This window comes from Theropithecus gelada, chromosome 6 (assembly GCF_003255815.1).
Source record: "Theropithecus gelada isolate Dixy chromosome 6, Tgel_1.0, whole genome shotgun sequence".
Lineage (NCBI taxonomy): Eukaryota > Metazoa > Chordata > Mammalia > Primates > Cercopithecidae > Theropithecus > Theropithecus gelada.
Window position 1 is genome coordinate 128,768,123 of NC_037673.1, and position 27,757 is coordinate 128,795,879.

General features: G+C 48.0%; 1 protein-coding gene and 1 long non-coding RNA gene across 3 annotated transcripts in view; one reads left to right on the top strand and one right to left on the bottom strand.

The window, feature by feature from the left end:
• Window positions 1–1,824, bottom strand: part of LOC112625719 — a 57,893-nt gene extending 56,069 nt beyond the window's left edge. Inside the window, exon 1 of the long non-coding RNA XR_003119757.1 lies at window positions 1,752–1,824. This is a non-coding gene — a long non-coding RNA (uncharacterized LOC112625719). The remainder of the gene's footprint in view (window positions 1–1,751) is intronic.
• Window positions 1,609–27,542, top strand: SLC22A5 (solute carrier family 22 member 5). Of its 2 annotated transcripts, XM_025386922.1 has the most exons (11): window positions 1,609–2,273; window positions 9,977–10,048; window positions 10,190–10,293; window positions 16,259–16,413; window positions 17,442–17,613; window positions 19,115–19,241; window positions 21,021–21,121; window positions 22,696–22,910; window positions 24,388–24,570; window positions 25,626–25,761; window positions 26,135–27,542. In XM_025386922.1, the coding sequence occupies exons 1-11, from the start codon at window positions 1,881–1,883 to the stop codon at window positions 26,220–26,222; spliced, it is 1,746 nt and encodes a 581-aa protein (XP_025242707.1). In that variant the 5' UTR covers window positions 1,609–1,880; the 3' UTR covers window positions 26,223–27,542. The 2 variants fall into 2 exon arrangements, with proteins under 2 accessions (XP_025242707.1, XP_025242709.1); XM_025386924.1 differs by lacking the exon at window positions 9,977–10,048.
• The last annotated feature ends 215 nt before the right edge of the window (window positions 27,543–27,757 follow it).

The following is a 27,757-nucleotide window of genomic DNA, read 5'->3' on the forward strand; positions in this document are numbered from 1 at the left end:
AAATATACACTTAGTTCTGTTTCTATCACTAAGCCACTACTATTTTAAAAAGGAATATCTTGCATTGTTAAGTTTAGCAGCCCGAATTCTTGAAGGCCTTAGGAATGGTGCTATCCAATAAGATAACCAATAGCAACACGTGGCTACTGAGCACTTAAAAAATGAGTCTGGCCAGGCATAGTGGCGCACGTCTGTAATCCAGCATTTTGGGAGGCTGAGGTGGGAGGATTGCTTGAATCCAGGAGTCTGAGACCAGCCTGGGCAACACAAGGATGACTTGTCTCTGAGAAATACAAACAAATAAAAAATTAGCTGGGCATGGTGGCATGTGCCTGTAGTCCTAGCTACTCAGCAGGCTGAGGCAGGAGGCCCACTTAAGCTTACGAGTTCAGGGCTGTGGTGAGCTATGATTGTGCCATTGCACTCTAGCCTGGGTGACAGAGTGGGACCATGTCTCCAATAAATAAATGAATAAACAAATATTAAAAAGCAAAAAGTGTAGCTAGTCCAAATTGAAATGTGCTGTAAAATACACACTGGATTCCTTTTTTTTTTCCAAATCCTGAGAAGCTGTGAAATACACCGAATTCTTAAGATTTAGTATGAGGAGGGAAAAAAAGATCAATGATTTACATACAACAATGTAAAATATCAACAATTTCCATATTGATAATATGATGAAATGATCATGTTCTGGATATACTAGATTAAATATACTATTACAGTTAATTTCATCTTTTATTTTTACTTTTTAAATATGAGCATTGCCAGATAAAATACAGGACAACCAGTTACATTTTTATTTTATATATTCCTGCATGGGACATATTTAAAAATTATTCATTCTATATCTGAAATTCAAATTTAACTAGGAGTCCTATATTTTTATTTGCTAAATCTGGCAATTTTATTAATATGGCTACCAGAAAAGTTAACATAACAAATGTAGCTCCTTATCCTATTGAACATTGCTGCTTTAGAATCACCTCAGTGCTTTTTTTTTCCCCCCCCCAGTTAGCTTCCGAATAAACTCTGCAAGGAAATAACTAATCTGTGGGGAATATTTAATCCTAGGCTAGGATCGTTAATCGTGAAGTAAAATTTTTACATCTGCATGAACAAAATGGCTTGTTACAGAAGAAAATGTGGAAAGGGCATCGGGACTAGAATGAAAAGTCATAGCTCCCAGCCTCTCTACTAGGGTAGTTAACAGTCCCAGGTTCAAAATAATCCCCGTCCCTCTTATAAGGATAGGCGGTGTCAAGAGTAACTATCTGTGAGACCCTAGCCCAGTTACTTCCTCCTCACCCCCGCCCCCAAGTAGGCCTCGCAAAAAGTTGGGAGCGGCGCGTTTTCAACACTGGAGCTTCGCGGTCGCTCTCCCACTCGCTCCCAGTCCTCCTATGGAGGAGCGAGTTCGGACTCGGACCCCAAGGCCGCTAGTCCCGCTGCCTTCCTAAGCCGAGCCCGGGCTACCTCGGTAGTCCCCAGCAGGCTTGGCTGGCGGAGGCCTGGCCGCCGCCCGTGCCTCAGGTGCACTCGGCTGCCGGCCCGCCCCACGCCCTCGCGGCCCTCCCCAGCTCCGCCCTAGCGGCCCGCCCCAGCTCCGCCCTCGCCGGCCCCGCTCTGCCTGCCGGCGGGGCGCGCCTTGTGGCCCAGGCCCGGAACCCTCCCCGGCCGCGCGCCCTATGTAAGGCCGGCCGCGGCGGGACCAAAGCGACCAAGGCGGCAGTGTCAGCTCGTGAGCCTACCCTCGGCGGACGGTCTTGGGTAGCTCGCTGCCAGGCTCGCCCGGTAGGTTGCGGGTGCCCCGCGCGCACGCGCAAAGCCCTCCGCGTCCCGCGATCCCAGGCCGCGCTCTGTGGGCCTCTGAGGGCGGCATGCGGGACTACGACGAGGTGACCGCCTTCCTGGGCGAGTGGGGGCCTTTCCAGCGCCTCATCTTCTTCCTGCTCAGCGCCAGCATCATCCCTAATGGCTTCACCGGCCTGTCCTCCGTGTTCCTGATAGCGACCCCGGAGCACCGCTGCCGGGTGCCGGACGCCGCGAACCTAAGCAGCGCCTGGCGCAACCACAGTGTCCCACTGCGGCTGCGGGACGGCCGCGAGGTGCCCCACAGCTGCCGCCGCTACCGGCTCGCCACCATCGCCAACTTCTCGGCGCTCGGGCTGGAGCCGGGGCGTGACGTGGACCTGGGGCAACTGGAGCTGGAGAGCTGCCTGGATGGCTGGGAGTTCAGCCGGGACGTCTATCTGTCCACCATTGTGACCGAGGTGGGTGCCGGCCTCTGTTGGGGCTGAGACTGGGGCGCGGAGGAGACTGTCGCAGTCCTTGAACCCGAGCTCCTGTCTCCCAGATGCGCGCTGGACGCTGTCACTCCCCCTCCCCCAACAGTCAACACCCTAGCGATGGAGACCCTCCAGCCAGGTGGCTTGGGAACACTTCACAAGGTGACCTCCAGCCAGAGTGTGCTCCTCCCTGTGAGAGGTTGTCAGTGTGGTCTCCCATCCTGATGGCCACTTTGCGAGGGTACCAGGAAGGTCCTGGCGGTCCTTGGGCGATACTCTATGGCCCTGAGTGTCCAAGACTTCCTCTAGTTGGGGTTGCGGGTGGTGAGTAGCAGAGCCAGGGCTTGGGCTAGGGGCTGTCCCGTTTTTCCTCTAGTCTCTTGGCTTCTTTTTAGAAGAGAGGAAATACTTATCTTTCCTGAACTTTTCAAGTTAAATAAAGCATGTGTGTACAACTGCCTCTTCCCTTTTTCCCCTAGTTACTCCTTCCCCTACCGTCTACAACCCAGAATGACAATCTGGTCATGCCCTGTAAGTAATCCTTTGACTTTTCCCGTGGTCAGTTGTCAGTCTTTTTTTTTTTTTTTTTGAGACAGAGTCTCCCTCTGTCGTCAGGCTGGAGTGCAGTCGTGCGTTCTCGGCTTACTGCAACCTTTGCCTCCCGGGTTCAAGTGATTCTCCTGCCTTAGCCTCCGAGTAGCTGTGAGCCACGACGCCCAGCTAATTTTTGTGGTTTTAGTAGACAGGGGGTTTCACCATGTTGGCCAGAATGGTCTCGATCTCTTGACCTCGTGATCCACCTGCTTCTGCCTCCCAAAGTGCTGGGATTACAGGTGTGAGCCACCGCACCAGGCTGTCAGTTGTCAGTCTTTAAGATCCATTCATCTGAAGATCTGTTCAGGGTGACTTGTTGACCTGGAATGTTTTCTAAGGTATTATGAGGTAAGGCTGTTGGCCAGATTTAGTTAAAGCATACAACTTTGGGTCATAGGGTGTGGGGGAACCTTTCTCATTTCTCAGCTCCTTGAATTTTCCCTCTGGGTGGTTTTGTCTGTCCCTTCTGAACCTGTTGGAGCAGTTGTTGGAGCTGGATGTAGGAACATGGTGTTAATGATGGATATGTTTTGTGTCTTTTTCAGACACTGGCACTCTAGCTCCCTGAAGTTTCAGCAGCATTGAGTAAGTAGCCAGTGAATAGCCCTCATTGATAGACAGGCTCACTAAAATGTGCTAATGACGAATTCGCAGGTTAGAGAAGGCTTCCCAGAGGAGGAGGCCTCTCAGTGAGCCTAGGGTATTCAGCTCAGCATAATAGTGAGCTGAAGGCCCCAATGCAACGGCAAGAAACCACCCAGCAGGAAGGCAGAGTTCACAGAGAGGGGAGAGTTCACAGAGAGGGAGAGTGCCACAGGCCCTGGCATGGCTTCAAGCCCTGCTGGATGTTGGTGCTGAGCCTTCCTCCTGGAGCCTCGGAAGGGCTTACAGGGGCTCTGGAGGTCCCAACTGTATTGCTTCTTGGCGTCATCACTCTTCAAGGGAGTCTGAGAGCTACCCCTAGAGGCTCAAGTGTGTGTGCACGTGTGTGTTTTTTCTATGTTTGGAAATTTGATGTCCCCAGCACCTGGACCTGCTTTCTCCACATGTATGTAGTGGGAGTGTGACCTGAGCCCCACTGGGATTTCTTAGCTAGTGACATAGCTGCAGCGTCCAGAGGCATCGTGACTTGACGAAAGAGGCACTCCCTGGAGGTAGCCAACTATGCTTTCTGGCCTATGAATCCACAGGGAATTGGAACCTTCAGTTGCCACAAATCCTGGGTCCTCGCCTCACGGGTGGGTCTGTTACCTTCCTGGAAGCCAGTGAGTACTATGAAAGCAGAGGCTGTCCCTGAGGTTGCAGGCAGAGGCCACAGAGGGGAACATGACACAGGAATCCCTACAAGTTCTACTTGGGGCTGCCTAAAGAAGAGGGAGGTGGTAAAGTGAGAAGAAGCTCATGGCATCTCTTGGGGTTTTACATTGACCCCTGAGGGACCCCGGCTTACTCTAGTCATTTGTTCCTGCTTTGCTGCCCCCATGCCACATTGGGCTGAGGGGTGGTGGCATTGATGAACTCCCAAAGGCCAGCCGTGCCAGGGGGTCTGACCTTATCTTGCTGCCAGTGTCAGCCTTTTGTTTTTTAATATTTAGACTATTTATTTAGCTGTCTTAGCAGTTTCAAAGCAGTTGTGTGCCCTTTCACCTACTTATATGTTGTCAGTCTTTGTAGGGAGGCCAGATTAATGCTTAGATCTTTGTTTTGGGCTACTGGAATGCTTGACTTGAAGTTCAGAGCTACTTATTCCCAGGTGAACGGCTACTGCTGGAAGTTGCTGCATCAACATTCTAATGGCTTTTTCTATGGCCTGTTGTCTTTCAACCCAAACCTGCCCTGCTGACCACTGCATCTAGTCCCGTGCCTGCTAAATGTCTCTAAGCCTGCCCTCTGCCCCAAATCATACATTTGTGAGTATACTGGTATTGCATTACTAGTCATATTTTTTCCACTGAAGACTGCAACCTCGGGTGTCTTGTTTGGATTTTTTTTCTTTGTTCAAGTTAAAGTACATACATGTAGTACCAAACTTTGTGGTGGATTTAGATCTTTGCATCTTCCTCAATTTCTGACACAATTCTGGATGCAGAGGGAGGTTCTCAGGAGCATTTTTATTGAATGGGTTAATGAATAATTTAAGAAATCATCTCTAAAATTTCAGAACTAAAGAAAAATAGTTCAGTTCTTAGAAGGGAAACTTGAGGATGGCTGAAAAAGATTGACTGGAATTTTTTAAAGGAAAGATGACTTCCCCCTGCCCACTGACTGGGGCTTTGACGCCACATGGATGTGGAATGAAGTGTTGGAATTGGCAGAGGGAATCTGCCAGTAATTAACAAATAAATAATATTGGCAGGGTGTGGTGGCTCACGCCTGTAATCCCAGCACTTTGGGAAGCCAAGGCAACAGATAACTTGAGATCAAGAGTTCAAGACCAGCCTGGCCAACATGGTGAAACTCCATCTATACTAAAAATACAAAAATTAGCTGGGTGTGGTGGCACGCACCTGTAATCACAGCTACTTAGGAGGCTGAAGCAGGAGAATCGCTTGAACCCAGGAGACGGATGATGCAGTGAACCAAGATCGAGCCACTGCACTCTAGCCTGGGTGACAGAGCGAGACTCTATCTCAAAAGAATAATAATAATATTAATAAATAAAAATAATTTTATAAAGTGAAAGAGTTTTATGCCCCCATGTTTCAGGAATTGTTTGGTGGTCCACGTGGTTCTAGGCTGGCCTCTCCTGTGGCCCCTTAGTCATCCCTAGGGTACGGGGGAATTAGCCAACCCATCATGCAGTACTTCTTGGCCATGGACTGCCACATCTGCTGGGAACCTGGGTGGTTTCTGAGATTGCCTGGGCTGCCTGTTCTTTGGTTTCATCATAGCTCTGTCCAGCCTGTGGACAGACAGGTTCCTTGAGAAAATTCTGGCCGGGTGTGGTGGCTCATGCCTGTAAACCCAGCACTTTGGGAGGCTGAGGCAGGCGGATCACAAGGTCAGGAGTTACAGACCAGCCTGGCCAACATGGTGAAACCCCGTCTCTACTAAAAATACAAAAATTAGCCCCACATGGTGGCAGGTGCCTGTAATCCCAGCTACTTGGGAGGGAGACTGAGGCAGGAGAATTGCTTGAACCTAGGAAGTGGAGGTTGCAGTGAGCCAAGATCGCGCTGTTGCATACCAGCCTGGGCGACAAGAGCAAGACCCCGTCTCAAAAAAGAAAAGAAAAGAAAAGAAACTTCCAAGCTGCTCTGCATCGCCTTGCTCTTCACCTGTCTGCTTCTGAGAAGCCCTCGGCCCAGTCCTGGGTGGGACTCCCACTCCCTCCCTATTGTCCTGGACTAGCTTTTCTATCAGCCTTATGTCGTGTAGAGATAAATAGTCTTAGAAGATGGGAGAGCCCTCACTGTTATTCCCAAAGCTGCCTGGAGGAAAAGCCAGAGCAACCTGGGAACTGAGGCTGGGGCTGGCTCTGGGCAGCAGAGACCCATGAGACCTGGAGCTTGAGCTTCACTGCTACACCTTTGCTGATTTCTCTCACTCAGGGAACACACAGACCCTCATCCAGGCTTTTGCAGCTATACAGCAAGGCAGAGAAGCCACCTGTGGGGTCCCGTGGCCCACTATGCACACACATAGTAGACACTTCTGGCCATGATTGGTCAGATTGAGCCACTCTCTAGCTAGCTGAGACCTGTCATCCTGAGTCAAAGCTCTGACAGTTGACACAAAGCAGGGGGTCAGGGAGCCAGAAAAAAAAAAGTTCCAGGTGTGGTGGCTCTTGCCTTTAATCCCAGCACTAAAGTGGGTGGATAACCTGAGGTCAGAGTTCAAGACCAGCCTGGTCAACATGGCAAAACCCCATCTCTACTAAAAATACAAAGCTTAGCCAGGCTGGTGGTGCATGCCTGTAGTCCCAGCCACTCAGGAGGCCGAGGCATGAGAATCACTTGAACCCGGGAGGTGGAGGTTGCAGTAAGCCGAGATTGTGCCACTGCACTCCAGCCTGGGCAACAGAGCAAGACTCTGTTTCAAAAGAAAAAAAAAGGTATTCTGGAGATTGAAGTTCAGAAGTTCAGGGTTCATCTCGACTTTGGGCAGCCAAGCAAGAACTAAAGTATACCAAGACGTTGAAGGTTGATACCTTTTTATTTATCCATTCATTCACTCACCTATGTACCAAAGAGCTCCTGAGCCTCTCCTCTATAAAGGGGGCACTGCCAGGAGTTGTAGAGGATGTGATAGCAAAGATAGCAAATACCTTTTCTCTTTGCTCTGACAACGCTGGGGCAAGGATTATTTGCATCATTAATTGCAGCAGGAGGCAGGACAAAATGTGTGTAGGAATATAGGAATACATGGCAGTCAGTAACGCGGTGCCTAGCCGCATGTCTCACTGTTGATATGGTCAGGCTAGGTACATCCCCTCAGGGAAGAACTTCTGCCTTAGGGGCACACACCCTATCTTTTTTTCCCCTTCCTGCCAATTCACAGGTAAGAACATTCAGTCCCAGGGAACTGTGTCATCTCTCTACTTCTCATAACTGAAAAGCAATGCCAATTATGTATGAGGTACAGGAGACACAATTCTCCCTCTTTTTAAAAACGTGTAACAGCTTTATTAAGGTATAAATGACATAAAAACTGCATGTAGCTAAAGCATGCAATTTGACCTACATGTATCTCTACACCCTTGAAACCATCACCACTGGAAAGGTGCATGTCTCCTCAGGAAGGGGAGCAAGTCTAGGCCCTTTGCCAGAGTTGCTCCCAGATTGTTTTCAGGTTGGGCCTGCTTTCATAGCTCAGCTAGCTGAAGGGTGACAGCGTTAGGCTCATGACGCAAATCTTAAACCCACACATTCCATTTTAACATGGTTACCTGTGATCATCAGCCAGTACAGCCCATCCCATGTACCAGGTGGAGGCATCAATAAGCTGGTCTATAGCGGCTTTAATCACAGCTGGGGAACCAGGAGCTAAGGAATGCTAGACTCCTTTGTAAACACTTTAAGCAGGGGGTACTTAGCCTGGACTCTATGTACTTCTCACCCACCTCTTCTAAGGGGGATTCTGGCCAAGTCCTGGAACCCACTGCAGTCCATCTGGTGGTTGACAGGTATGTGGATGGATTGGCAGGCTGGGACCCAATCTATGTTTGCCCTTGTGTTCAGTTTTGAGACCTAGTGCCTTTCCTGATCCTGCTTACAGACCCCCAGTGGCCAGTAGGAAAGAAGTGTTAATGCATATTTGCTTTTGGAGGGCCCAAAGCCAGGCCCAGAGAGTTGTCAAGGGCTGTCATTGGGTGGATGGCAGAGTTAACCAAGGAGTTACACACCTGACTAGGCTAAGGACAGGCTGGACCAAGTGGAGAGGGTGGGGCTAAGGGAGCCTGAGAGATGCTCTGGGGCCTATCTCAAAATGGGCACTACAGTCACCCTGTCCCCTGCAGAGATTGACCTGGTTTTAGGTCGCACCCAACCTTGCCAGCCCAGGAGTCCTTAGCAGCCTGATATTGGGAGACCTGTCCTGGGGTCTGCAACTCCAGAACTCACTACAGAAGCCCATGTGGATTGCTAGTCTAGCTCAGCCATATGGGTCCCCAACCCTCACCTCATGATAGTCCTGTTGAGAAACCACTGCTGACCCTTTGTTTGTGTTTTCATCTTTTCTACTATAAAAGACATGCTAGCTGGGAAATAGAGCCCATCATACTCAAGAGTGGCAGGAGCCAGGACCTGGCCCCTGAAACTTGGCCTCACACACAGAGGCTGCACCCTGTCATCAATTCCCTCAACTTTGTCTCTCCCTCCACTCCCAGTCCTAGATTTAGCAGCCATGTGTGAGTGGGGGCCACTGCAGGGATACTCACCCACCTACCAGAGAGATGGCCTGTGGGTGCTGGCCTGTGGAGGTTGGAGGCTGTGGCAGCCTGGGCACTCAGGCTGTGGTGCTCCCATGTTCTTGACTCCTGCTAGTCTGGGCTGCCTCCTGATTAAGGGTTGGATGCTCCAATTCTTCCCTGGGTTGGGGATTGCCACCCTACTCCCAGCCCATCCAGGTCCGTGCTTATTCCGAAGCGGAGAGCCAGCAGCGTGCCTGCTGTGGGGGTTCTCCGTGTCCAGCCTGAGTCTTGCCTGCCAACCCCTCTGAGAGGTGTCCGGAGGCATGGAGAAGCAGGCTTGTTTTTCCCTGTCACTGGCCCGGAAGAGATGCTTTGTTCTAGGGAGCCGCATGTCCCCTTGCCTGCGTTGTTGGTGAGGAGCCAGCAGGCTCCATGGAGGGCAGGCCAGCAGCCTGGCGCCAGGGAGGCAAGGGTCTGAGTTCTTAGGAGGGTGGCTGCTCATGTGAGAAGTCTGCAAAGGTTACTACTGAGCACCATCTCTCTGTCTGAAAAACATTTTTCGTTTTTCTGTGAACCACCAAGTATCCTGTTTGGGCTTTCTTCCTGGTTAGGCAGGCACAGCCTGATCCGAGTGTCTGACTGCTTCCCCATGTCTTCAGACCTCTTTTTCTGTTCATGGTAACTGTAGATGGAACCACGCATTGGATGCTGGAAACTCAAGAGGTACAGCCTGTTCCTTACCCCAATCCCTGTTTTACAAATCGGGAAATCAAGGCATAGCATGGGGTGATGCTTATCTGAAGTTGGAAGAGTTAATAGTAGAGTGGGAGCTAAAACCCAGTTTCTTACCTCCAAGCTCAGAGCTTTCAGCTGTAATTGAGCCTAGTATAGTTGGTGTGCAGCATCAGGGATTCCAGCTCTAAAGGTCACAAGAAGGACCCGGGGGTCGTTGGCCCAGGGTGGGAACCTGAGCAGAACAGGTCCAGATGGCACACTCTGTGCCCTGGCCTTAGTTTCTTGCTGGATGCTTTGGCCTGTAGAACCCCAGAGCCCTGCTTCCAGAACCACTCCAGTGACATTCATGCCAATGGCCTGAACCCCAGTGAGCGAGGGTGCCCTGCCTCTTCCACAGCCCTGGGCTCTGCTCAGATTTTTAGGAGCAAGTGTAAGAGGCCTTGCCTTCTTCAGGGTCAGCATGTTGATAGAACACTTACTCTCTGCCTATCTGTTCTCAAAATGGAAGCAAGACAGTGGGGCCCACAATGCTATGAAAAACAGGATGGGGAGGAAGCCTGCTCTCTGCCTTCCTGCCCAGGTGAGCCATCACCTGACTAAATGAGTTCACACTCAGAGAGTGCAGGGATGCAGGATGTTCTGACTTCATTTTCCAGGATGCCTTTGCTTTAAAAACCTTTTAAAAAGAAGGGAATGATACACCCCTTTGTTCATCTTGCAGTGGAACCTGGTGTGTGAGGACGACTGGAAGGCCCCACTCACGATCTCCTTGTTCTTCGTGGGTGTGCTGTTGGGCTCCTTTGTTTCAGGGCAGCTGTCAGACAGGTAAGGTGTCTGTCTCCTACAGCAGCAGGGGACCTCAGCACTGAGCAAGAAGTGTGTGCCTGGCCCTTGATTTCAGTTGGTAGTATTCCTTCAGCCCAGGGCCGTGTATTTTAAAGAAGAGGAAGCTATGTCTATGGTATAGACTCCATGCCTAGTAAAAAGAGCCAACAAATCTGACTCCATAATTCTTGCTAAGTAAAGAAATCTGAGCTATGTAAGCCGAGTGTGTCTGATCCGGTTGACTAGGTAATATGCCATGATTCACTTCTGCAGTAACCTGGCTTGCTTCCCCTGGGTCACCGTGACTCTGTCATGCCCCTGAGCATGGGAGAAGTTGACTTCATGCACACATGCACATGTGCTGGATTGTAGATCTGTAGTGGTGCCACAGTGTCTGCTTCTGTTGTCCTAAGAAGACCAGCATTCTGTCTGCAGAGTGAGAGGAGCTCTCACCAGCCACTAGTGGTATGACAAGCAGAACTCTTATGTCCACAAGGTTGATGCCCCTTAGCTAAGTGGCCTGTGATTTTGGCATTTACTTTATGACAGGAGGGAGAATACTGTTTTGATCCATTTCTCATAAGCAGGTTATTTGTGTAATTCTAAAGCTTTTAACTCAAGGAAACATTAATGGCTTAGAGAATCCCAAACCCCTCGAAATTATATGCACAATGTTAGAGACTACATGTGAGCATTTTTTTTTTTTTTTTTTTTTTTTTTTTGAGACGGAGTCTGGCTCTGTCGCCCAGGCTGGAGTGCTGTGGCCGGATCTCAGCTCACTGCAAGCTCCGCCTCCCGGGTTTACGCCATTCTCCTGCCTCAGCCTCCCGAGTAGCTGGGACTACAGGAGCCCGCCACCTCGCCCGGCTAGTTTTTTGTATTTTTTAGTAGAGACGGGGTTTCACCGTGTTAGCCAGGATGGTCTCGATCTCCCGACCTCGTGATCCGCCCGTCTCGGCCTCCCAAAGTGCTGGGATTACAGGCTTGAGCCACCGCGCCCGGCCGTGAGCATTTTTTTGGAGAGAGGTCCGTAGCTTTCATGAAGTTCTCACAGGGGTCCATTATGTTGTGTCTTCTTTCCCTGGAGCTTCAGGGTCTGTCACAGAAGACTGTGAAGAGAGTAGCAGCCTTCAGCAAATCCTTGGCCACATGGCACATGTGAGAACACCCCACAGATTGGTGGGTTACCCGGTGGAAAGGAGTCCCAGCATCTTCCCTGGTTTTTAATTCCTGGCCTCAAGCAATCCTCCCTCCATAACCTCCCAAAGTGCTAGGATTACAGGTGTGAGACACCATGCCTGGCCAGATATTTTGTTGTTGTTGTTGTTGTTGTTGTTGTTGTTGGAAATAGAGTTTCCTCTTGTTGCCCAGGCTGGAGTGCAATGGTACGATCTCGGCTCACCGCAACCTCTGCCTCCTGAGTTCAAGAGATTCTCCTGCCTCAGCCTCCCAAGTTGCTGGGATTACAGGCATGTACCATCACGCCCAGCTAATTTTGTATTTTTAATAGAAACGGGGTTTCTCCATTTTGGTCAGGCTAGTCTCGAACTCCCGAACTCAGGTGATCCGCCCGCTTTGGCCTCCCAAACTGCTGGGATTACAGGCGTGAGCCACTGCACCTGCCCAGCCAGATATTTTTTTAAAAAACAGGCTAACCTGTTTATTATTCCTAGTTTACAGATGGAGAAAGTGAAACAGAGGGATTAAAAAACTTGCCCAAGATTTCACAGCTGGTAAGTGGCAGAGTTAGGATTTGGACCCAGATAGTCTTCCTCCTCTATTTTGTATGGACTACTGTTCTAGGTCCCTCCTGTCCTAGAACTTGCTTTCTAGCAAGGTGGAATGTATTAAACAACCAAGTGAGGAAGTTGTTGTTGTCCCTGGTCATGGTAAGTGATAAAGAGAAGTAAGTGCAGGGTGCCACAGGAGTGTCTAACAGAGGAGGTCAGGGGCGGCATCCCTGAGAAGGTGAAGCATGAGCTGAGAGTTGAAAGATGAGTCAAAAGTAGCCAGCTGAGGGGTAGAGAGGAGAAAGAACATCTAGGCAGGGAGAACAGCACGTACTAAAGCAGGGGCTCAGGAAGAGGCATGGCAGCAGGACAAAGTCCGTACAGTAGAGGTGCGGAGAGTGGTGGTAAGATGAAGGGGAGAGGCATGCAGAGCCCTGAGCAGACGAGCAACCAGGGCTTAATGGATCACAGTTAGGACTTTGGGCTTCAGCCACAGAGCAGGAGTGGGCTACTGAGACTTTTTAAAGCAATAGTGTGACAATCAGATTTGTACTTTTTTTTTTTTTAAAGATGCTTTGACAACCTTGTGGGGAAAGAATTGAAGGGAAGCAAAAGGTGTTGCAGAGAGACCAATTAAAAGGTTGTCACAGTAGTTCATGCCACAGATGATGGTGGCATGGGCTAGTATGATGGTGGTTGAAATGGAGGGAAGTGATAAGAGGTAAAATCAACAGGACTTGCCGATGGGCTGGATGTCGTAATCGAGGGAAGAAAGCTTTCTGGCCTGGGTAACTGGATGAATGTACACTTCTCTAAGACAGAGAACACTGGAAAAGGACCACGTTCATAGATATTGAGTTCAATTTGTGTGCACTAAATTTGGGGTGACTATGAGACCCCTAAGTGGAGAAGTAGAGTGTGCAGCTGGCTGTGTGGATATGGTACTACATGAGAGGTTTTGGCTGCAGAAACACATGTAGGAATTGTCAGCGTATAGAACCCTCAGCAGAGCCCCAGATGGGGATGAGGTTGCCTGGGGAGAGGGGAGCGGGGAGGGTAGAGGGGAACTGGGGGAGGATTGTGCTTTGCTTAGAGGCCTCCCGAGTGGACATGGGAGATTCCTTCTCACGGAGCTAAGTGACAGCTGAGGCTCAGAGGAATGCCCTTGATGTGAAAAAGAGAGTGCCCAAGTTCAGAGTAGAAATGCAGTGTATTTTTCTGGGTCAACTGTGTCATGGGTCAGCTTAAGAACCTGCTCACTATGTAACACAATGATTACCTGAGGAAAGCATTTAAGTTCCAAAAGGTCTATTCCCAGGGAAACTGGAAACAAAATTCTTGAGTATGCTTAGGACCACTTTAGTCTACAGAAGGGCTAATATAGTGTTTTTCAAACCTTTCTAAATATTCTGGCAACAGAACTTTCATTAAAGTAGGATCATTTAAGTCTAGTAAATGAAATACACCCTAAGTGGCTAAAAGTATGACTGTTCTGCCTGCAGCCCCTGCCTTCAACTCCCAATGCCCTGCCTCAAGCCTGTCTGTGCCCCCTTGGAAGGCCCAGTGCCCTGTGGGATGGACAGCTTCTGAGTGCATTATTTCTGAGTAAACCAGTTCTAAAACCTAAGCTAAATACATTACCTGAAAGCAATCAATTCATGCCCTAACTCGTCTAGGATGTCAGTGTAACTTTTTATATAGTATAAAGGTTTCACCATCTTTCTGGCATATGAATACGTCTGAAATTCAAGAGCAATTAAAATACTCCTGGGTTGTCAAAGCCCTTTATGTGACACTACTGAGTCATCTTTATGCGTGTGACTTGTAAGAGATGCGCAACCCTGGGAAGAAGTAGACTGCTGTGTCCTGTTTCCAGGTATGTGTGTGTTTGCCATTTTGTTGACAGACTTTAAAAGCAAACATTTCTGATCCCAACCCTGAACTGCCAAGGACTGGTGCTATGTAAAAAGTTCTCTGGATCTGTCTCTTCCCTACCATCCCAGGGAGCTCTTAGGAAGGGAAAGGGCATAGAGATTATACCAGCCTGCCTTGTGGTTAGGAACCACCCCTTGGTTGGCATATAGAACACTCTTATTAAAAAAAAAATGCAGGGGAAAGTGGAGTCTACTTCCAGGCGAGGGTTTCTCGACCCTATTAACATTTTGAGCCAAATAATTTTGTTGTTGGGCATTTTAGAATATTTAACAACATACCTGGCCCCTACTCATTAGATGCCAGTAGTACCCCAAAGTGATGGGGAAAAAAAACAACAGAAAAAAACTTACATTGAGGAAAAACACCAAACTCTTCCACATAGTTGCAAGACCTTGTGCAGTTTGCCTCCTAGCCACCACTGTAGTCTTGAATTGCACGCCTGATGCCAACCACACTGGCTCCTCATGTTCACCATGCCCCCTCCAGCCATGGGGGTGTGTGGTCTTCTCAGAGTCTGAAGCATTCCCCCACACACCCCAACCCACCCCCTGTGGCCTTCTTTAACCATGCCAGCTAATTTAGCATCCCTAGTTCCTTGTGACTTTCCTTTATAACGTCTACCAGAAATTGGGGGAAAAAAAGTGTTACTATAGGATTAATGTTGGTATTCCCCACTATGCTGTGAATATCATTGAGAGCTTGGTCCCTACACCTTAAATCCCCCATTGTCAACTACTTTTTCCCATCTCAGTGCCCCATAATCAAGGAGACCCTCCCTGAATGTCCAGTTCCCCGACCCTTACCCCCAGTCCAGGGTAACTTACTTCCTTGTGCCTCTCATGAACCTGCATTCCAGTCCTTCAGTGCACTTGACTCGGTGTATAATTGTATATTCAGAAGGGTGGTGTTAGATTAAAATGTGGTTAATGTATGTTTCACCAGTTATACTATGACACTCCTTAAGGGCAGAAACAGCATCTTTTTTATTTATTGATATCCAAAGTGCCCTCTATAATGGATGCTCAATAAACATTGAATGAAAGTGGGTGTCAGCCAGTACTGGCCAGACTCAAACTGAATCCAGTGCTTCCCACTAGCTTGACTTTTTCCTTCTTTGTGGCACTCTCTTTAAAACAAACCAAAATAAACCCAACTTTAAAAACTTTTAAAAATGAGCACGGATACAGAAAACCACACAGAAAAAATATGCAGCTTAATGAATTTTTTCAGAGAAATAACCTTATGACCACTTCCAAGTCAAGCAGTAGAACTTTGCTGTCCACTAAGAAGCCCTGTCCATGTGCCCCATCCCAATTACAGCATCTTCTCTCTCTCATTAAGTAACCACTAGCCTGACTCCTGTAATAATCACTTCCTTGTGAGTTTTTTTTAGTTTTATTATCGAAATATGCATCTTGACACAAGTTTAGTGTTGCCCACTTAACGTATTTGATGTCTTTTAGTCTACTTAATCCATGGATTCTCCTTCTATCCCCTTCTATGCCTTACTGATTATCTATGAAGAAACTGAGCTGTTCCACCTATAGAATTTCGCAGTCTGGATTTTGTTGATGGTACACTCAGGATGCAGTTCAGCACATTCCTCTATGCTCTGCATTTCCTCAAAATTGCCAGTTGGATCCAGAGACTTGAGATTCAGGTTCTGATTCAGGTTCAGTCCTTTTGGCAAGACCATAGGAAGCATGCAATGCCCGACTGTCTCTTCATGACGTTAACAGTCATTAGTATATAATGCATGTATCTATTAATCCGTTGGGGGCTATACATGGTATTAGTCTAATTTTATTACCTTTTCATTTAAAAGTTAGAATACTTTTATACATGATACTACCTCTTATCTATTATTGGTTGCTGTTCACATAGTTTACAAAGTAAAATCAGGACAAATGCTTCTTTCTCCTTATTTGCCAGTTTTCATTTATAATGAATTGTTTCTCTGTCATTCTCCAAAGTTGGTAGATTCTTTTTTTAAAAATAATATCACTATGAATGTATGGATTAAATAATTGATGTGTTTCAGTCTCTTGCAATCATTATCATAATTGTAGTATTACTTTTTAGGCAACCCTGGTGCCCAGGCTATACATTTGTCCTGGGGAGTGGGGAGGGAGAGAAACAGCATGAGCAGCATGAGACCGAGACTGTCCCTGGCAGCCGGTATCCTGGCAACACTGTTCACACCTGCTCCCTGGATGGATCTTGGGAAAGCCCCACTTGGTGGAGCCCATTCCTGCTGCCCTTTTCCAGCTGGTTCTCTGTCACTCTCCTTTTCTTCCCAGGTTTGGCCGGAAGAATGTGCTGTTCGTGACCATGGGCATGCAGACAGGCTTCAGCTTCCTGCAGATCTTCTCAAAAAACTTTGAGATGTTTGTCGTGCTGTTTGTCCTTGTAGGCATGGGCCAGATCTCCAACTATGTGGCAGCATTTGTCCTGGGTATGGCCATCAGGTTGGAGTTGAGTACTTGATCCTGTATTTCACCATCATCCCATCACCCACCTTTCTGGAGACAGCTGTGATGTCCCACAAGGGGGACAGGGTTTTTAACAAAACCAGCAAGAGCTTCCTGGTGAACCGTACTTACAGGCAGGAAAACTGAGCCAGACATGTGACCAGCCTGGGGTCCCCAGTAGCACAATGGCCTGACTTCTGATTTCCAGTTCTTTTCTGGCCTCTGGGCTATGGCTCCATGGTCTTAGTACTTGATGGCCAATTTACTAGGACTCACCAGAGATCCTCCATTTACAAAAAGGGCCTGCCACTGCACAGGGCTGAGCCAGCCCAGGAAAGAGGGTGGCATGGTTGGTGGAGGAGGGGCCGTGACTGGCAAGCTCCCCAAGATAGAGAAGCCCTTGTCTGCAGAGCACTATGGCTGGTGATATCTATGGACAAGAATAAATTGATAGGAATGGGCTTTCGTCACCTTCAGGGTTTTAATTCAGAGTGCACACTGCAGGGCTTTGTCTCAAATGTGCCAGCCTGTTGTCACTGAGAAGCTGCAGGCCAGCCTGTGTTTGGGGGAACCTGACTCTAGCTGATAAGGCCTTTGAGTTCCTTGGGTTGTATTGTTGAAAGGATTGTTTTTTCTTTTCATATTTAATATTCTCTTTCCTTGAGGCTTAAGCCAGCATGTGCTGGCTTAGTAATGACTTCACTTTTAATAAATTCTTCCTCATGTGAGGATTAAAGGGGGCCTACCATGGCATCTTTAGCATGTGGCTTCAGAACATGGTGAAATTTTCAAGAGAGAACTGTTGCTAGGGGGCCTGAGAGGCCACAGGGATGCAGCCCCAGGAGATGGTCAGATAGGAGGGGTTCAGAACGCCATCCGCTCCCTAGCGCCAGGAACTTAGAGACAGTTCTGGCTGTTTTCTTATCTGCGTATTCACACAGATACCATAAAAAAATTAATAAAGAAGTAATCCAAATTAAACTGCTAACTCGACCTCCCTTGTTTTGAACAGGGACAGAAATTCTTGGCAAGTCAGTTCGTATAATATTCTCTACGTTAGGAGTATGCATATTTTATGCATTTGGCTACATGGTGCTGCCACTGTTTGCTTACTTCATCCGAGACTGGCGAATACTGCTGGTGGCACTGACGATGCCGGGGGTGCTGTGCGTGGCACTCTGGTGGTGAGTGTGACCGTGTGCCCCGTGTGCCCACTGGCAGGATGATTTCTGTCTGGCCTTCACTAGAGGGCAGCAACAACCCATGAATCCCTATTTTGTCTCCTAGAGACAGGAAGCATAGATGATTTATAAATTATTTCAGAATGTTTTCTCCACACTCAAAGAGCCAAAGCAAAACAGAATCCCATGACGGCAACAGACTTGCTCTCAGCCCTGTGCTGGGTTGCCCCAAGTGCAGGGAGAAGTAGCAGTAGCTATGAGAAGATGGGGTCTAGCATGACCTGGAGGAAGTTTCCAAGCCTCAGGGCAGGACAGTGTAGGCCCTAGTTCTGGCTGTGTGCTGCTGAAGCCTCATGCCACAGGCACTGGCACCAAAAGCAAGAGTCCTCAGGGTAGCCACATGGAGGAAGCCAGGCTCCTTCTGCACCACCAAGGTAGAGGAGTTGAACAGGCAGAGAAGAGGCCATTCCCAACCAAGAGGGGAACACAGCAGAGGAGCTAAGGTGGGAATCACCCCTTGCAGGTGGAGAAGGTGAGATCACCAGCCCACGTGGAGCAGAGAGCATTTCAGGGCATAGTGGGAGAGTAAGCCACACATCACGGGGCCCAGTCATGACCAAGGGTGGGGGGCGGCTACCTGGTCCCAGCAAGATGGAAAATAATATCCATAGAGCACCTTGATAAGTATGCTAATTTTTTTTTCTTTTTTCTTTTCTTTTCTTTCTTTTTTTTCGAGACAAAGTCTCTGTCTGTTGCCCAGGCTGGAGTGCAGTGGCGTGATTTCCACTTACTGCAACCTCTGCCTCCCCAGTTCAAGCGATTCTCATGTCGCAGCCTCCCGAGTAGCTGGGACTACAGGTGCCTGCCACCACACCTGGATCATTTTTTTGTATTTTTTTGTAGAGACAGGTTTCACCATGTTGGCCAGGCTGGTCTCAAACTCCTAGCCTCAAATGATCCACCTGCCTCTAAAGTGCTTGGATTATAGGAGTGAACCACTGCACCTGGCCAAACATGCTATTTTAGGTAGAGTATCTGACAAGTCTGTTGGATAAATCAGGGGTAGGGTGAGGAGAGAAGAGAAGCTAAGAGGCTAGGGTAGAAGCTTCTGTTGGTGTCAGGGACAGGGAGGAGAGTGTAGCAGGGCCTGGGCTGGCCTAGACATGCACAGAAGCCCGGCTTCCGGAGCCCATCTTGCACCCATCTCCTCAGCCCAGCAGGTGGCACCAGTGCTCTTCAGAAATGGAGGTGGCCAGCCAGCATTGGGATGCTGTCAGAGGGTGCAAGGCTCTCACATTTTTGTGCAGTGTGGTGTACACAAAAGCTCATCCACCCCAGGTTATTGCTGTGTGTGGATCAGCTCTTTGCTTCTGGCTTGTGAACACCAAACATTCCACAAGCTCTGGTTCTGCAACCCCATTCCCTCCTATGGCTGTGCTCTGCCTGGTCTGTGGGTCTACTGTTGGCAGGGAGGCCTCACTGAGATCACACTTTGTACTGCCAGGTTCATCCCTGAGTCCCCCCGATGGCTCATCTCTCAGGGACGATTTGAAGAGGCAGAGGTGATCATCCGCAAGGCTGCCAAAGCCAATGGAATTGTTGTGCCTTCTACCATCTTTGACCCAAGTGAGGTAAGCACCACGTGGATGCGGGTGAGAGGGACAGACTGACTGTGATTTGAGGGCAGCAGCACCCAGCCCTGAAGTCCTCCCTGCTCACAGCAACCCAGCCCTCTCTCTGCCCAAGCCCCAGCTGCCCGCCCCCCAAACGCCTCCATCCCCCCACCCCCAAGCGGGCCCTGTTAACATTCAGAAGTTGAGGAATAGGTTACAGCTGCCTCACTTTTTTCACCACGGGTTTTAGATTTTCACTCTTTACTTCCTTCCTTTCTAGGCAATCATATATTTTAACCATTACTTCTAATAATAAACACTCTTTTTGAGTAATAGGCCTTTCATAAAGTCAGCATTTGGGGAAATCATTGTTTCTTATACCTAAGGTGGCTTGTCATCTTACAAAGATAACCCTGAATGTAAAATGTAAAGCACAGATAGATTTGGAGTTAGAAGTATTTCATCTCTTGAGTATTAGCAATTATTCATTAAAAATAATTTTTTTAAAAAGTGTTTAGTCTCTTTCTGCCCTCCAATGGTTAATTATTGCATATCATCTTGGAGTCAGGTCCTTTTTGATGTCCACCTCTTCCCCCTACCCCACCCTCCCTGCAACCCTGTTCTCACACACCATGAGTCATTTCTTGGCTCTGCCTGGTTCCTGGTTCTTGCTTTTCCTTCCCGTTCCCTCTACTACCATCTCTGTAGCAGGCAGTTTTCCTCAGTCTCGTGACTATGAGGAGAGGTTAGAAGCTGTAAATGCTGCCTGGTGTGGTTCTGGAATGTGTCTGTGGTCTGACTGGAAGAAGAGGGGTTGGCTGTGGGAACAGCCACAAGCAGCCATGCTGAAGTGTGAGAGGCAGGCATGGTTGGCCTTGGGAAAAAGGGAACAGTTATTGTAGACAGCGGAAGCCAATGGCCACTGCCAGCCCTGCAGACTTCCCAGTGAGTGGTGGCCCAGCAGCCACTGTCAGCATGCACCAGAAAGGGGTCCTGTGCGCAAAGGTCAGGGAGGAGTGTGGCAGAGGGCTTTTAAGTTAGGTGGCTTTGGGGGTTTTTAAGTGAGGGGTCAATCTGGGTGAATGCATAAGCCCCACTGGCATCTTTGAGGAAATGAGGCTATTTCAGGGGATCCTTTCAGTCCAAAGTTGACCTTTGGTTGAACTTCTAACTGGAAAAACAAGCTCCAAACCTGGGTTTGCTTAAGAAAGCAACATCAGTGTGTTTAGACGTGTGGTTTATTAATGGCCTTGGCTGTGCTGAATTTCGTAGGAAGTCACTCTGGGTGAAGCTCAGGTCAATTTTCCTGTTTTTCTATTTGAATTCTTTTTCCCTGGAAGCAGACCAGTAACTACATGGTATAAGGACTCGAAACATTAACTTTTTAAAAATATCAGACCAATAAACCACACAGCCAGGTTCTCTCTCTGACCCAGAGGGCAGGGAGCCAGGCTTGGGGAGGAATACTTAGAGGCCTCCTTGGAATGTGGCCACTGACAGGAAGATGTGGGGGTGCAGTGAGGAAGCAGTCAGCCTGGGCCTCTGTATTCCTGTACCCTTGAGGGACTGGTCACCTACTTTTCCTCATTTTCATTCACTCTGATTTGTTACTGACAAGGCCTAGGGAAGTTTTCATAGCCTTAAACACAGTCAGTATCCTTACTGTTCTTAGAAACATAACACTCCCCGACTCTGAGATGCAGACAGCTAAGACGCCAGGGATTCAAGTATGTTATTGTGTGCTCTGAGTTGCTGACCACCTCATCTTCCCATACCCTTATCATGTTGTTCCTGCAGTTACAAGACCTAAGTTCCAAGAAGCAGCAGTCCCACAACATTCTGGATCTGCTTCGAACCTGGAATATCCGGATGGTCACCATCATGTCCATAATGCTGTGGTATGTAAAAGAGACCTGCCTGAGGCTTCCAAAGCTTCTTGAAGTGGCCATTGGGCCTGTTGTTTACAGACACGCTTCAGACCAAAATTGAAGGCCTGTGTCATCAGAGAGTTAAAAGGATATGTCTTATGTTAGATTGAAGAAATGGGCATGTCACAATTCTTCATGGGATGGAACCTCAGAGAAGGAGAATGAAAACAATTGTGGAGGCTGTTTTGGGAAATATGGACTCTTTTGTGGGGAATCTCTCCAGATCTTAAATGAATCCTTGCCCAATTTGGGTCATTTAGTTTCTGTCTCCTACCCAGTCACAGACAGTGGCTGAGGAGGTCAGGTAGGGCTTTTAAGAAGGATCTGAGTGAAGACACCATGTCCTGTAGGCTGCAGAGGCTGCCAATTACTTTCTGGAAATGTGGAAGTGGGACGTGCTCCTCCTGGGATGTCTGTAAACGGTCCTGGAGTCAGGGCTATAAGCTAGATGTCCTCACCAGGTTCCCACTCGAGGCATTTCACAAAGTGTGTCAGAAAGGGATTTGTGAATTACCAGGGAGAGGAAACATGTCCAAGTGCACCTGGCTAGCTTTTGCTCAGCGGCCGAACCCTGGGATTCTAGGCGACTTCTGGAGCCTGGTGGGTGAGCGTTGAGAAGATGGGCGAGGAGGGCGGACTTCATCTCAGAGTCCTTATTACTAGTCCCATCCAGCTTTGAGGCAGTCAGCCACTGTGCCTACTGAGGGGGTGCTATGAGTCATCCACTTCCAAAGAATGGCCCAGGATCCCTCCAGGCATTTCACCATTCCCTGAGTTGGCCTCAAGACAGGAGCAGCATGTAGCCTGCACCACAGACATGCCAACCTGTGATGAGTCACCTACTTTTGTGTTCACCCAGGCTGTCCTCCCTGCTCTGGATTTCCTGGGGACTCATGCCCATACTCTTTTTATTGTACCAGCTGTGTGTTCCACCTGCAGATGAGTCAAAGCACTCTAATCCATAAAGTGTGGGTCATAAACAGAGAGAATGCCTACTGGGGATGCCCAGGTCAGGGGACTGCGGGGCATACAGATGAGAGGCAGTGTGGCCCCTCCATTGGGAGCCACCTCTCTGCTCCACAAGTACCATGGGGCTGGTGTTAGCTGCCTCTGACCAGCCTCTTCCTGACTGGTCACCACAGGTAGTGTGTGGGGGTCTCTCTCCAAGTGTTTGACCTAATGTTGTTCCTTTTGTTATCTTATCCCCACAATCCTATCACATCTCACTTGATGTCTGCCTCCTGACTCATTCTCTAGCTCCTTCTGCAGTTGCTGGATTTGAGGAGGTTCAGCTTAGGATTTTTAAAGCTGAAAGGCAGGTTGGAATTTTTCTTTTCAATGAAGTGAATCTATCTGAATTATACAAGCTTTTTTGCTGGGACACTGTCTATATGGAAGGCTCTGAGAGTGCACTGGTGCAGGGTTTACTAGTCTCTGCTTAAAGATGGTTTGGAATTTACTGAAATAATTGCACTGTAAAAGTTGTACAGGTTGGGAGAGATGTAGATACTGCTTTTCCAGCTTTCTTCTGCACTCTGTTTCAGGATGACCATATCAGTGGGCTATTTCGGGCTTTCCCTTGATACTCCTAACTTGCATGGGGACATCTATGTGAACTGCTTCCTTTCAGCGGTGGTTGAAGTCCCAGCATACGTGTTGGCCTGGCTGCTGCTGCAATATTTGCCCCGGCGCTATTCCATGGCCACTGCCCTCTTCCTGGGTGGCAGTGTCCTTCTCTTCGTGCAACTGGTACCCCCAGGTAGGGACCATGTGCATCTATGGTTTGGGGTCTTCTCTGAGTGTCTTATTTCTACCAGGCTGTCTCAATTAATAAAGAGAATAAAATCAAGCCCATCACAGCTCCCTTGCATGTGTACATTCTTGGCCTAAAAATCAATAGAAAGTGTCTTCTGAGACTGGAACACTTATGGCCTGGGCTTTGAGGGAGTGGGAAAAAGCAGCCATTGGGGCTGTTGGTTAATTTTATTCTTTACCCAAGTTAATGTGCTCATACTGTTTTCCACTCCAGAAGAAGGGGGAAGAAAGAGCTATCCCGTTACTTTTTTTCCTGGCCCCGTCTTCTTTATTTATTCAACAAATAGCTCTGGCATGCCTACCACGGGCTGGGCACTGTGCTCGGTAATAACGATACACAAGAAAGCAAGCCAGGCCGAACCCCAGGCCCTCATGGAACATACATCCTAGTTGAGAAGACAACAAACAATTAAATAAAATGCTTAATACAGTTCAGACTGCGTTACCTTCTAGGAATATAAATGAAGAAGAATGCCGAGTCCGTTTACATAGTCACAGATAGTGTCCCTGAACAGGGGGCAGTTCATCTGAAATGTATATAAAGTGACAGAAAGCCCTGAAAAAGTCTAGCAGAACATTTTAGGAAGAAGAAATGGCAAAGACAGTGACCCTGAGCAGGGGATGAGCCTGGCATGTTTGAGGAAGAGGGAGAAGGGGAGGGGCTAGACCACTGAGAGGGCCTCACAGGCCCTTAGCAGGAGTTTATTTCTGAAACTATCTTGGTATCCCATAGATGGGTGGGATGTAGCCATTTACAATAATTTGTAGAGTCTTCAGTGTACCTGTAGATTTGGGAGCCTCTGATGGTCACTTTTGGGCCCATCAGGCTGGGAACACTGCACAGGAACAGCTCCCCATGGGATGTGGCAGGAGGAGCCCAGAACCAACATAGAGGCTCACAGCTGAGCTCAGAGTGACCTTTAGGTCACATATAGCTCTCCCATCAGCACAGCACAGAGAGATTAGAAGATCAACTTGAGATTCTGATGGCCTATGGGTTTTTTGAGGTCTGAATGGGAGGAAAGCATGAAATGAGTTAGAACTGAATTCTCCATTCATCTAAACATCATGAGTTAATTCCATAGTGCCTGCAGTGTGAGGTCCTGGGGTGACAGCTAATCCCTGACAGACATGTCTTTAATGACTTCTGGACTGGGAAGCAGGTCGATTGGACTATTGAGGAGCTTACTCTGGTGGTCTCCAGGCTGAGGAAAGCGCATGTCCTTATAGCTGCAGTCCCCAGCCTCCTTTCAGCAATCAACTTGGAGGGAAGTCTTGGCTATAGCCCCTTCCCCCACAATAGAAAGTGATAGAAACTGACTCCCCAAAAAATTCAGGGAGAAAATATGTTTGTTTTGCTCTCAATAGCTGTGTGCCATGGGTTGGTATCTACTCGTACCCTCTATCCTTTGCTCCTCCAGACTTGTATTATTTGGCTACAGTCCTGGTGATGGTGGGCAAGTTTGGAGTCACGGCTGCCTTTTCCATGGTCTACGTGTACACAGCTGAGCTGTATCCCACGGTGGTGAGAAACATGGGTGTGGGAGTCAGCTCCACAGCATCCCGCCTGGGCAGCATCCTGTCTCCCTACTTCGTTTACCTTGGTAAGTCCCATGGGCCGAGGGCACACTAGAGCAGCGGGATGGAAGTACTAACCGGCTTGAATGTGAGCTGGAGGTCACATATTAACAGAAAAACAAGCTCATACAGCACATGGACTCCATCCAGTACTGGATCTTTGGCCGGGGAGGGTTCTTGTCCCAGTGCACTGGCCCTCACTTTCAAATGAATAACAACCTATAGACTACCTAGAAATTGATGAGAAAATTAGAGGGTTTGTTTCTGTTTTAGCCATTCCAGGCCTTCCATCAGAGACTACAATTCCTTTATCCTAAGAACCTACAGAGTGGTTTAGGGAGCCAGTGTACTTAGCTGGAGAAATTTCTTGGAATCAGAGTTTAAAAGGAACATGAGGGAAAAGATGTCCATACAAGAGGTCTGATGAACTGAAAATTATAACCTGGAGCACTATAGAGTGATTTTATCTTGTGTGAAGATCCAGCCCATGCCATTTTATGTAGCAGGTCTCCAGTTTTCTCTTCTCAGAATTATGTCTTTATAGCACCTGTAGTTTCCCTGCACATCCCTAGCCAGTACCTCTTTAGGGAGGGTGACACCCACCTGAGAGTACCCAGAGTGCTTTGTGAACATGGTATGTAGATCTCAAAGCAAGCAAAGCAGCCTGCCTAACCTGAAAGCAGATCACATGGGCTGGGATACATCTGCAGAGGTGGAAGAGTTATTTCCGTTCCTGGACAAGTATCTCGGGTTCCTTGGAAACCCAACCTTGGGAAATAAGAATAATTAGCATGGCCCAGAAATAGAAATAATCAGCATGGCCCAGTCTTCTCCTGCAACCATCCATTTTTACTCCTCCCCTGCATGGTGGAACACTGCTGGGCTCTGGGCATGCCTGTGCCAGCTCTGGGTTCTGAAACCTGTCTAGGTGCCAGATTCTAATGTGACTGCTCAGACTGTGGGAGATGTGAGACCAAGAAGGAAGATGATCCCCTTCCAGAGTCCTGGGAGCATAAAGGGGTAGAGAGAGACCAAGTCTAACTGCAGCCCTGGGCCTGAGGCTCTGTCTGCTTTACCATAGGTGCCTACGACCGCTTCCTGCCCTACATTCTCATGGGAAGTCTGACCATCCTGACAGCCATCCTCACCTTGTTTCTCCCAGAGAGCTTCGGTACCCCACTCCCGGACACCATTGACCAGATGCTGAGAGTCAAAGGGTAAGAAGACCTCCTCCCTCAGTGCTGATGCACTGGGTCTGGGTCTGGCCAGGTCTCAGGCGCCCCTCACAATAGAGCCACTCGCAAACTCCCTCTCACAGACACCATGGACTAGTTTAGCCATTAAAGGGTTGTAAATGGCAAGATGCTTACTTATAGCCCATCCTGTCTGGTCTCTTCCTGTGTAGACATGTCACTATGTATATCTCTATGGCAGTAGCCGTGCTGGATAGTGCAGAGGCTAGAAGAAACCTTTCAGAATCTGCTGCAGGATTCTCTTCCCAGGGAAGATATCCTCAGTTCTTGTTTGTTTGGAGACTAGGAGGCATCTTTTTAAAATGTGTTACTGACATATTTTTGCTTGTTTTTATAGAATGAAACACAGAAAAACTCCAAGTCACACAAGGATGTTAAAAGATGGTCAAGAAAGGCCCACAATCCTTAAAAGCACAGCCTTCTAACACAGCTTCCAGTAAGGGAGAAACTGAAAAGGAAAGACTGTCTTGCCAGAAATGGCCAGCTTGTGCAGACTCCGAGTCCTTCAGTGACAAAGGCCTTTGCTGTTTATCCTCTTGATCTGTGTCTGACTTGCTCATGGATGGGCACCCACACTCAGAGGCTACATATGGTCCTAGAGCACCACCTTCCTCTAGGGACACTGTGGCTACCTATAGACAACTTCATCTAAGTCCTATTACAATGATAGACTCAGCATCTCCGAAGAAGTTAATTTTTCACTAGAACCAGTGAGATCTGGAGGAATGTGAGAAGCATACGCTAAATTTACATTTTAATTTTAGACTACTTGAAAAGGCCCCTAATAAGGCTAGAGGTCTAAGTCCCCTGCCCCTTTTCCCACTCCCCTCTAATGGTGAACTTTAGAGGAAAAGGAAGTAATTGCACAAGGAGTTTGATTCTTACCTTTTCTCAGTTACAGAGGACATTAACTGGATCATTGCTTCCCCAGGGCAAGAGAGCACAGGGCTAGGGAAAGCGAAAGGTAATGAAGATGGAGCAGAATGAGCAGATGCAGATCACCGGCAAGTGCATTGATGTGTGAGCTCTTAGACCACTCAGCATGATGACTGAGTAGCGTTGTTTACATCTGATCAAAGCACTGGGCTTGTGCAGGCTCATAATAAATGCACCATTGAATCTACTATTCTTGTTTTCCACTGCTGTGGAAACCTCCTTGCTACTATAGCGTCTTATGTATGGTTTAAAGGAAGTTTATCAGGTGAGAGAGATGAGCAATCTTGTCTTTTCTCTCAAAGCTGTAACGTGGGTTTTATTGTTTGTTTGTTGTTGTATCCTTTTCTCCTTAAGTTATTTGCCCTTCAGAATACACTTGGGAAAGGCTGGTTCCTTAGCCTGCTGGTTTGTGTCTTTTTTAAAAAAAAACACAGAATCACTCTGGCAATTGTCTGCAGCTGCCACTGGTGCACGGCCTTACCAGCCCTAGCCTCTAGCACTTCTCTAAGTGCCAAAAACAGTGTCATTGTGTGTGTTCCTTTTTTGATACTTAATCATGGGAGGATATTACAAAAAAGAAATTTAAATTGTGTTCACGGTCTTTCAGAGTAGCTCACTTTAGTCCTGTAACTTTATTGGGAGATATTTTGTGTTCAGTGTAATTGTCTTCTCTTTGCTGATTATGTTACCATGGTACTCCTAAAGCATATGCTTCACCTGGTTAAAAAAGAACATGTTTTTGTGAAAGCTACTGAAGTGCCTTAGGAAATGAGAAAGTTTTAATAAGTAAAATGATTTTTTAAATAACAGCAACTGCCTAGAATCTTTATTTCTAGAATTTAGTGAGCCTGTGCCACACTGTCACCTGCCTTTTCTCTGTATCAGCTTGGGTTAATTCTAGCAATGGTTGGGATTAAGATTAAGATTTGATTCTTGTGAACTAGAATTCTTCATTTCATTAATTGACTATGGGCTGAGCCAGCCTTCTTGCACAAATGTTGTAGTTTGGGTTCCGTTGAAAGTA